General features: G+C 43.6%; 1 protein-coding gene across 1 annotated transcript in view; it reads right to left on the minus strand.

Moving 5' to 3' along the window:
* The window catches only part of LOC137272175 (uncharacterized), a 550,405-nt gene that overhangs the window by 254,399 nt on the left and 283,423 nt on the right, over positions 1-12,583 (minus strand). Inside the window, exons 31-35 of the mRNA XM_067804527.1 lie at positions 11,187-11,335; positions 10,655-10,817; positions 9,849-9,970; positions 6,306-6,391; positions 3,669-3,789 (exon numbers count right to left, since the gene is read on the minus strand). Of these exons, the coding sequence (XP_067660628.1) occupies positions 3,669-3,789; positions 6,306-6,391; positions 9,849-9,970; positions 10,655-10,817; positions 11,187-11,335 (641 nt within the window). The remainder of the gene's footprint in view (positions 1-3,668; positions 3,790-6,305; positions 6,392-9,848; positions 9,971-10,654; positions 10,818-11,186; positions 11,336-12,583) is intronic.

Consider the following 12,583-nt stretch of genomic DNA (forward strand, 5'->3'; position numbering starts at 1 on the left):
CAAACTGACTATGGAATATTCGTGATGTAATAGGCATCTCAATACCGGCCATCGCGAAACGTGATTTTGTAAACACTATCCAATATGGCTGAAAGCGCGCTTAGGCGTTCGTGTGAGTGGAGTTTCGAAAGCAGCCCAACCGGTTCTAGGTTCATTGGCTGCGTTTCAGATATATCATTGGTAATAACATGAAAAACTGATATGAGCGATCGTTAGCATGTTATTTTAAAATTAAATAATCATAGCAATTATCCCATTGTCGCATTTGAAATTATATGGTACACCAAATAATGTTGTGAATCATGATCTCAGAATTTCTCAGGCCTTATTAGTTAGCGTGTTTTAATCACTTCCGGTACCAAAGTCGTTGACGCCATCTTTGTACTAGTAGTGTTTACGACCTCCTAAAGCATTTACGACATGTCAGTTGGGGTCCTAAATTTTGGTCTGTTTACAACACAGTGCAAATGTACGAGGTCTTTATGAAACAGGGTAAAAAAGTAAGAGGTGGTCTACGACCTGCTTTACGAGGTCGGGTCGGTAAGAGGTCTTTGTGAAACGTAAGCAACGACGACGACCACGACGAGGGCTTCTGGAGCGTTGAGGGAATCTTGGAGTAGTAGAGTGAGAGCACCTATCACGCCGTGAACGTTCCGCTTCAACACACCTAGCATACTCCTCCATAAGCTGCTGATGTAGCATCTCTTCCCCAGACAGGGTAGCGGTAGGCGTACGCTTGGGAATTCTATTAGATGACAAAGGTGCCAGTATAGGCGTAGGCATTGACAAGGGAACGGCGGACGAGCAAGGGCATCTGGGTGAGAAAGATCGACAAATGAATCCAAAGAGCGCTGCTTGTCCAGACGTCGAGTCCTAAGGAGGCAAAGGAAGCATTGACGGAGGCGCCAATATCGGCGATGGTGATGGGTGGTCATCCGGCGTCCGTGTAAGTGATGATCATGAACCCAAAGACGAAGCAGGGGACGTCATTTTCCGTTTCCTCTGAGTAAACCCTGAAATCCTGCATATTAAGAGATGAGCAATGATGCCACTGATAATCAAAAGTACAATTAACAACTGCACAGTCCGGACACCATGGGTGGGGATCCTTTGCAGACTTCTGCACCTAACAGGCAGAGCAAAATTGCCAAGTCATAATAAAGCTTCAACATGCAGAAAAAACAAACATATAACTTAAATGATAACCACGCCATAAAGGAACTGGTTAACAAAAAACCCCTATGGCAGAAATGGAGTAACACCCCTGCAAAAATAAAATGAGCACACCCTAGCGACAAGACAGCAGAGAGAAACCAACATGGCTGCCCCCACTGAAATACTCTGAGCGTACAAAAACAGTGATAAAATGGATATTAAAGACAAGTTATGTACACAACAACACACACTGGCAAGGACAACGGGTCAGAGTCCAATCTTTACCCACATGTGCGAGGAGAAACGGACAAACAACATGGAAACTGGGATATAATGACGCAAGTCGAAGACACAAGTTAGCCAAGTAAGTGAAGATAAATTACTGTAAACTTCACCACCACTAAGACAAAAACGGTAGAAAAAAAACATACCTACTAGTGCAAAAAACAACTTTTAATATCAAACAAGTAGCAATAGCGTAATCAAACGAAAAGCACGTCTGACATGTACGACGCTTGAAGTAAAAGTGAAGTTTTTGGATTGTTCGTGCATGCGTGGATGGTGAGATCGCATCAATTCCATTCCTATACACTCGTTGATACAAGATGTAGCCATTCGGTAAAATGGCATATCAACGACTGTCTGAGCTCTTCTAAGCCATGCTTGAGGTAATATGCGTAAGCCCTATGGTAAGGTAAGTTAAAAAATTAGGTCTTACTTACAAAAAAGTAAAACCTGAGAGCAACCAAAAACATCAAATGCAGTTATTCCGGGAAACGATTATGCCTAATATACGTGAAAAGCACCCTTCAGGTTTATACGGTGCAGAGATAGTGGTAGTTGCAACCATTCAATCCATATGGCTGTATGGTGCTCCAGCTGCAATAATAAGCTGTCTGGACTGTATATGGTCTGTGCTAACAAATCTCTTCAAGGGGACTTGCTCTAATATGGTGCAATATAACCAGTATAATATAACCAGAAGTGCTTCAGGACCGCAGTGACCTCAGTGAAGTACTTGGGTCGTGGATCTGGATCATCAAGAAGTACCAAGATCGCGTAACATTCCCATTACTCACCATGGGGAGACCTCACGTCAGAACAGTTTTTAGTCCCTGGCATGGAGTCAAATATTTTTGTTGCCTTTATATTTACAGATAATGGGCAAATTCCATTTGGGCAAAGTGAAGGCAGCATTTCAACTAGTCACTCAATGTACCTCATAAATCAAGACCTGGATGTCAGCCAGTATGCTGAAACTGAATGAGGATAAGACTCAGGTGATGCTGACAGACATAAGCAGCATCACACCACGTCAAGGATTCACTGGATTCACAGGTCTTCCCATATATGCAGCCATTGGCGATATATGGCATCTCCTAACAACTGTGGTCCTAACAACACAGACCCAGGTCCATGGTTTAGAAACATCTGAACTGGATTACTGTAGCAGTTTGTTGCAGGGCTTTAGTGACAGACATCTGTCCTGAATACAACTGGTTCAATACACTGTGGCTAGGATCATTACCCTAACCAGGAAGTATTCACATAATTCACATATATCACCCATCCTTAAAGATCTTCACTGGCTGCCCGTCAGAGCCAGGATGCAATTCAAGCTGCAATGTTTGACATACAGATGCCTCAACAACACCAGTCCTGACTACCATAGTCACTTACTTACTTACTCCATATATACCAACTCTAAAACTTCGCTCAAGTGACAGCAACTCACTCATAGTTCCTTCCTACAGACTAAACTCCTTTGGTTACACATCTCCACAGTGTAGTGCTTATTCTGAAATTGGCATGGTGAAGGATCTTATTGATGGCAGGGGACCGTTGAACAGGCGATGACAGTCTTTGGAGGGCATTTAGAAGTGGAAAGCCCTTAAGACACTACCAAGACCATCCCCCATCAGAGTCACTAATCCCTACACTGAACCCCATCAGCCACAAGATCTCTCGTCTCGTCAAGAACCAAGCCAGCATCCAATGGCAAGACCCTCAGAAACCTTCTAAGAGCCAACGGTGGAGAATCCAGCACTGATAGCCCCCAACCCAAAAGGATGCATTTACCAGATTCTGTGTAGTTGTGGTCCAGCATACATCAGGGAAATGCTGCGACCTATCAACACAAGACTCAAGGAACACCAAGCCTCTGTCAACAAGCTCGACCACAAGTCTACCATATCAGAACATGTCCTCAAGAACAAGGATCATACCATCAAATGGGAAGCCATCCAAGTCTTGTTCACCAACAACAACAACTGGTGCCAAAGGAAGCTTCAAGAAGTCATAGACTTGGCCTCCTCATGTTGTGTTTTCTGTATCATTGTATTCATTACCCCATCATTACCTTGTTATTTTAGCAAATCATTGGCTTCCTCATGTTGCTTTAAGTATCACTGGCTTCTTCAAATATTCAATCAAGCTAATTAAAACTGAATAAAACTACATGCAGAGAAGTATTCAGGTAGATAATGTCAGAAAACATATAAAGACATTCTCACCCTCCATCATCAGCATGGAAGGCAATGGAGGAGGGATCCCAGCCTGGCTGTCGGTTCATTCGGTAACGTCGGTGAACCAGTCCAATAGCAATGTAGCACCCAACACCAGGGTTCACAATCTCTGGAATATACATGAAGATCTCACTTTTTTGTAAAAGATAGGGTAATGTAATCTACAAGGAAGATCTTACTGCTTTGTAGAGGCTAGGGTAATGTTACCTACAAGAAAGATCTTTCTGCTTTGTAGAGGCAAAAGTAATGTTACCTACAAGGAAGATCTTACTGCTTTGTAGAGGCAAGAGTAACGCTACCTACAAGGAAGATCTTACTGCTTTGTAGAGGCTAGGGTAATGTTACCTACAAGGAAGATCTTTCTGCTTTGTAGAGGCAAGAGTAATGTTACCTACAAGGAAGATCTTACTGCTTTGTAGAGGCTAGGGTAATGTTACCTACAAGGAAGATCTTACTGCTTTGTAGAGGCTAGGGTAATGTTACCTACAAGGAAGATCTTACTGCTTTGTAGAGGCTAGGGTAATGTTACCTACAAGGAAGATCTTACTACTTTGTAGAGGCAAGAGTAACGCTACCTACAAGGAAGATCTTACTGCTTTGTAGAGGCTAGGGTAATGTTACCTACAAGGAAGATCTTACTGCTTTGTAGAGGCTAGGGTAATGTTACCTACAAGGAAGATCTTACTGCTTTGTAGAGGCTAGGGTAATGTTACCTACAAGGAAGATCTTACTACTTTGTAGAGGCAAGAGTAATGTTACCTACAAGGAAGATCTTTCTTTGTAAAGGCGAGGGTAATGTTACCTACAAGGAAGATCTTACTGCTTTGTAGAGGCTAGGGTAATGTTACCTACAAGGAAGATCTTACTGCTTTGTAGAGGCTAGGGTAATGTTACCTACAAGGAAGATCTTACTGCTTTGTAGAGGCTAGGGTAATGTTACCTACAAGGAAGATCTTACTGCTTTGTAGAGGCTAGGGTAATGTTACCTACAAGGAAGATCTTACTACTTTGTAGAGGCAAGAGTAACGCTACCTACAAGGAAGATCTTACTGCTTTGTAGAGGCTAGGGTAATGTTACCTACAAGGAAGATTTTACTACTTTGTAGAGGCAAGAGTAACGCTACCTACAAGGAAGATCTTACTGCTTTGTAGAGGCTAGGGTAATGTTACCTACAAGGAAGATCTTACTGCTTTGTAGAGGCTAGGGTAATGTTACCTACAAGGAAGATCTTACTGCTTTGTAGAGGCTAGGGTAATGTTACCTACAAGGAAGATCTTACTACTTTGTAGAGGCAAGAGTAACGCTACCTACAAGGAAGATCTTACTGCTTTGTAGAGGCTAGGGTAATGTTACCTACAAGGAAGATCTTACTGCTTTGTAGAGGCTAGGGTAATGTTACCTACAAGGAAGATCTTACTGCTTTGTAGAGGCTAGGGTAATGTTACCTACAAGGAAGATCTTACTACTTTGTAGAGGCAAGAGTAATGTTACCTACAAGGAAGATCTTTCTTTGTAAAGGCGAGGGTAATGTTACCTACAAGGAAGATCTTACTGCTTTGTAGAGGCTAGGGTAATGTTACCTACAAGGAAGATCTTACTGCTTTGTAGAGGCTAGGGTAATGTTACCTACAAGGAAGATCTTACTGCTTTGTAGAGGCTAGGGTAATGTTACCTACAAGGAAGATCTTACTACTTTGTAGAGGCAAGAGTAACGCTACCTACAAGGAAGATCTTACTGCTTTGTAGAGGCTAGGGTAATGTTACCTACAAGGAAGATCTTACTACTTTGTAGAGGCAAGAGTAACGCTACCTACAAGGAAGATCTTACTGCTTTGTAGAGGCTAGGGTAATGTTACCTACAAGGAAGATCTTACTGCTTTGTAGAGGCTAGGGTAATGTTACCTACAAGGAAGATCTTACTACTTTGTAGAGGCAAGAGTAACGCTACCTACAAGGAAGATCTTACTGCTTTGTAGAGGCTAGGGTAATGTTACCTACAAGGAAGATCTTACTACTTTGTAGAGGCAAGAGTAACGCTACCTACAAGGAAGATCTTACTGCTTTGTAGAGGCTAGGGTAATGTTACCTACAAGGAAGATCTTACTGCTTTGTAGAGGCTAGGGTAATGTTACCTACAAGGAAGATCTTACTGCTTTGTAGAGGCTAGGGTAATGTTACCTACAAGGAAGATCTTACTACTTTGTAGAGGCAAGAGTAATGTTACCTACAAGGAAGATCTTTCTTTGTAAAGGCGAGGGTAATGTTACCCACAAGGGAGATCTTTCTTTGTAAAGGCGAGGGTAATGTTACCTACAAGGGAGATCTTGCTGCTGTGTAGATCCAAGAGTAATGCTACCCTCAAGGGAGATATAGTAGCTAGGGCAACATCATTTGCAACAGTGATCACAAAAGTGGTCTACAAGGGAGATCTTCCTGATTTGCAGATGCCATGTCAATATATTGCATAAATTTGGGAACAATGTTTCTGAGTCTTACACTGTACAAACCAGCAATGTTACTTAGGAAAAATAATTACACTGGATTGATTGGAATGACCTGTGATGATAAGGCCTATTGAATGACAGATTTACCTTACATTTTATGGTTAATACAATGTTACCTACCAAACGAGAATTTGCTGCATTCAGCACTTAGAGGTCGTGCTGCTGTAAACTGTGCAACAGGAACAGCTGATGATGTGGAGTCATAGCTGAAATACAAAGTGTGAAAACATAACTAAGTAGTCATGCAACAAAAGTCATGGACTAACAGACATCAAAACACCCATATTATACCACCCAGACAGCTACACTCACCACACAATACCCATGTTACATATTGCACGACCAACACAGCTACACTCACCTCACAATGCCCATGTTACATATTGCACGACCCACACAGCTACACTCACCACACAATACCCATGTTACATACTGCATGACCCACACAGCTACACTCACCTCACAATACCCATGTTACATATTGCATGACCAACACAGCTACACTTACCACACAATACCCATGTTACATACTGCATGACCCACACAGCTACACTCACCTCACAATACCCATGTTACATACTGCATGACCCACACAGCTACACTCACCACACAAGTACACTCACCTCACAATACCCATGTTACATACTGCATGACCCACACAGCTACACTCACCTCACAATACCCATGTTACATACTGCATGACCCACACAGCTACACTCACCACACAAGTACACTCACCTCACAATACCCATGTTACATACTGCATGACCCACACAGCTACACTCACCTCACAATACCCATGTTACATACTGCATGACCCACACAGCTACACTCACCACACAAGTACACTCACCTCACAATACCCATGTTACATACTGCATGACCAACACAGCTACACTCACCACACAATACCCATGTTACATACTGCATGACCCACACAGCTACACTCACCTCACAATACCCATGCTACATATTGCACGACCCACACAGCTACACTCACCTCACAATACCCATGCTACATATTGCACGACCCACACAGCTACACTCACCTCACAATACCCATGTTACATATTGCATGACCAACACAGCTACACTCACCACACAATACCCATGTTACATACTGCATGACCCACACAGCTACACTCACCTCACAATACCCATGCTACATATTGCACGACCCACACAGCTACACTCACCACACAAGTACACTCACCTCACAATACCCATGTTACATATTGCACGACCCACACAAGTACACTCACCTCACAATACCCATGTTACATATTGCACGACCCACACAGCTACACTCACCTCACAATACCCATGTTACATATTGCATGACCAACACAGCTACACTCACCTCACAATACCCATGCTACACCACCTACACACCTACACTCACCTCACAATATCCATGCTACACCACCCACACACCTCCTCACCACACAATACCCATGTTACATATTGCACGACCCTTACAACTACGCTCACCACACAATACCCATTCTACATATTGCACGACCCACACAGCTACACTCACCACACAATGCCCATGTTACATATTGTATGACCAACACAGTTACTCTCACCACACAATACCCATGTTACATATTGCATGACCAACACAGCTACACTCACCACACAATACCCCTGCTACACCACCCACACAGCTACACTTACCACACAATACCCATGTTACACCACACACAGAAATATTATACTCACCACACAATACCCATGCTACATATTGCACGACCCACACAGCTACGCTCACCACACAATGCCCATTCTACATATTGCACGACCCACACAGCTACACTCACCACACAATGCCCATGTTACATATTGTATGACCAACACAGTTACTCTCACCACACAATACCCATGTTACATATTGCATGACCAACACAGCTACACTCACCACACAATACCCATGTTACACCACCCACACAGCTACACTTACTTCACAATACCCATGTTACATATTGCACGACCCACACAGCTACACTCACCTCACAATACCCATGTTACATATTGCATGACCAACACAGCTACACTCACCTCACAATACCCATGCTACACCACCCACACAAGTACACTCACCTCACAATATCCATGCTACACCACCCACACACCTCCTCACCACACAATGCCCATGCTACATATTGCACGACCAACACAGCTACACTCACCACACAATACCCATGCTACATATTGCACGACCAACACAGCTACGCTCACCACACAATACCCATGTTACATATTGCACGACCAACACAGCTACGCTCACCACACAATACCCATGCTACATATTGCACGACCCACACAGCTACGCTCACCACACAATACCCATGTTACATATTGCACGACCAACACAGCTACACTCACCACACAATACCCATGCTACATATTGCATGACCAACACAGTTACACTCACCACACAATACCCATGTTACACCACCCACACAGCTACACTTACCACACAATACCCATGTTACATCACACACAGAAATATTATACTCACCACACAATACCCACACAGCTACACTTACCACACAATACCCATGCTACACCACCCACACAGCTACACTTACCACACAATACCCATGTTACACCACACACAGAAATATTATACTCACCACACAATACCCATGCTACATATTGCACGACCCACACAGCTACGCTCACCACACAATACCCATTCTACATATTGCACGACCCACACAGCTACACTCACCACACAATGCCCATGTTACATATTGTATGACCAACACAGCTACACTCACCACACAATACCCATGTTACACCACCCACACAGCTACACTTACTTCACAATACCCATGTTACATATTGCACGACCCACACAGCTACACTCACCTCACAATACCCATGTTACATATTGCATGACCAACACAGCTACACTCACCTCACAATACCCATGCTACACCACCCACACAAGTACACTCACCTCACAATATCCATGCTACACCACCCACACACCTCCTCACCACACAATGCCCATGCTACATATTGCACGACCAACACAGCTACACTCACCACACAATACCCATGCTACATATTGCACGACCCTTACAACTACGCTCACCTCACAATACCCATTCTACATATTGCACGACCCTTACAGCTACACTTACCTCACAATACCCATGCTCAACACTCACCTCACAACACTGAGAGAGGTACTCACCACACAATACCTATGTTAAACCATTCACATAGGTACACTCACCACACAAAACCCACACACCTGCACTCACCACAAAATACCCATGCTACAGCACCCACACAGCTACACTCACCTCACAATACCCATACTACACCACCCACACACCTACACTCACCACACAATACCCATGCTACAACACTGAGAGAGGTACACTCACCACATAATACAAACTTCATACCAACCACAGAGGTACACTCACCACACAGTACCCACACAGCTACACTCACCACAAAATACCCATGCTACAGCACCCACACAGCTACACTCACCACACAATACCCATGCTACACCCTCCACACAGCTGCACTCAACACCCACAGGCTTATACTCACCTCACAAAACCCATACTACACCACCAACACAGCTACATTCACCACACAATACCCATGCCACAAGACCAACAGACCTACACTCACCACACAATACCCGTTTCATGCCAGATACGTGCTTCCCGACAGATTACTGTGTGATAAACTGGTTTTATCTCCAGGACCTCCTCCTCCTCCACATCCAGGTCTTGCTGCTGAATGGATTTTCTCTGTAGGTAACAAGGCATAGGAATCAACCTAGATACAGTCAACAGTCAACAAGGAACAGGAAACACCTGGCTACAGATGCAACTGTCAACAAGGAAAAGGAAACACCTGGCTACACATGCAACTGTCAACAAAACAGGAAACACCTGGCTACACATGCAACTGTCAACAAGGAACAGGAAACACCTGGCTACACATGCAACTGTCAACAAGGAACAGGAAACACCTGGCTACACATGCAACTGTCAACAAGGAACAGGAAACACCTGGCTACAGATGCAACTGTCAACAAGGAAAAGGAAACACCTGGCTACACATGCAACTATCAACAAGGAACAGGAAACACCTGGCTACAGATGCAACTGTCAACAGAGAAAAGGACAGGGAAAAGGAAACACCTGGCTACACATGCAACTGTCAACAGGGAACAGGACACACCTGGCTACACATGCAACTGTCAACAAAACAGGAAACACCTAGCTACACATGCAACTGTCAACAAGGAACAGGAAACACCTAGCTACACATGCAACTGTCAACAAGGAACAGGAAACACCTGGCTACACATGCAACTGTCAACAGAGAAAAGGACAGGGAAAAGGAAACACCTGGCTACACATGCAACTGTCAACAAGGAACAGGAAACACCTGGCTGCTCTACAACGTCATTTGATGTAAAGGAGTACCTGTATTTCATGGAGAGTTAAAGTGATGGTGTCGCCCTGTCTCAGCTGATGGGACTTTGGGAAGTCTGATTTCTTGTTGTAGTCCTTCAGTTTGTGCTGCTCAGGAACAATGACAGCTGGACCTGGGAACACCTGGACCAGAGCACCTGATGTATCACTCTGTCTGGAAACAAACACAGAGGACCATAGGAACAACTGAATAGGTTTACAGGACTGCTTTGAAATCCTTCAGTGACATTTTAAAGACACCATTGCTTTGGTGATAAATGTAAAATGAATACAAACACTAATGACAAATGGAATGGACATAAAGATAACATTTGTCATTTGTCATGTGTCATGTCAACTACTGAAGGCTAAAGAAATGAAAAACATCACCCAATGATCTTACATGAGCAAATATTCCTAAGTTTCTGTGATGTCTGTGATCAACATTCACAATAAGAACCTAACCACACAGAAAATGTTCGGTTAAGTATTTCAGTGCCTACTATCCTATAATGATCTATGAATGAACATAGGGCTGGCTTACTTCTTTAGACAGATGGGATCTCCTCCAACCTGTAGACTGATACAGTCCACCTGGTTGAATGTCACTCCATCCAGTGGAACCACATCAGTCAACTCTGTCTTGTCCCCACGAGATAATTCACAACATGGACGCAGTTGCGTACGTAGAGTCTGGAACACACATGAAGTGGAATCATGAGTTCAAATCATGCAAAGATCTGTTAGCAATCTGTATTTGTATGCATCTCTGTATGAAGGTGGGTTACAACGCCATCTGCATTTGTATGCATCTCTGTATGAAGGTGGGTTACAACGCCATCTGCATTTGTATGCATCTCTGTATGAAGGTGGGTTACAACGCCATCTGCATTTGTATGCATCTCTGTATGAAGGTGGGTTACAACGCCATCTGTATTTGCATGCATCTCTGTATGAAGGTGGGTTACAATGCCATCTCTATTTTGTTATGGTTAATAAATTGCTGTGACAAAAGGTGTAAGATTAATTCCGAGTGTAAGTCCTTGTGTGATTCCATCAACACAACAACTAGCCTTTATACATACTGACACATTACATTCTTGAACATAACAGCAAAGCGTGATGGTATCATTATTCTCTCAGAATCTTCTTGCCTGGCCTCACATTTACAAATCAAAAGATTGCCCCAAAGTGGGCAGCTCTGAATTGTTATCCAAAAAGGTGTGGCATTAAATACTGTTGCCATGGAACATATATGATGCGAAATATGACCCATGATAACTATCACCTAATCAATGATTACTGGAACAGTAGGTAAAGCATCATGACCAGGTAGTTTAACCTGGGGCTATGGGCCAAGTGTCAACAACCTGCTGTGACAAACAACTTAAAGATGTCGGTAAGACATCCCACTCTGGTGCCTGACAGAAAACGTGATGATAGGGTCACGAACTGGGTCAGTGGGCTCAAAGTTGGAAGCAATCTTCTGCACCTAAAAACAGTTTTTTCTGAGCAGAGAGAGAGAGAGCTGGCAGACGGCGGCAGGGCAGACGGCGGCAGGGCAGACGACTGAGGGAAAACCAACAACCTCTCCAGCAGCATGCAACAGAAAAGGTCCCGAGCGAGACTGAAGGCCAGAGCTAGAGCCAGAACCATCGCCTGTTTAAACCTGTAATTTCTTCTTAAATAAAAGTAGCCTGGATTGACGAAGCGTGTTGTGTTATGGGACCAGGTCCTTCCCAAGGGCCCAATTTAAGAATTGTTTGGATAAGTGGAGGACATTCATCCCTACATAAACGGGCTGGTTGAATTTGATGTGACTTTTGTTCATGTGCAATGCAGCCAAGAAATTGTCTTGCTCCGGTTGAATGCCATGTTGGCAATGAGTTTCCAGGGTTTTTATCAAATTATTCATTGTCTTGCTGAACTGTTCATGAGCAT

Source organism: Haliotis asinina, chromosome 2, assembly GCF_037392515.1.
Source record: "Haliotis asinina isolate JCU_RB_2024 chromosome 2, JCU_Hal_asi_v2, whole genome shotgun sequence".
In the NCBI taxonomy this organism is placed as follows: Eukaryota; Metazoa; Mollusca; class Gastropoda; order Lepetellida; family Haliotidae; genus Haliotis; species Haliotis asinina.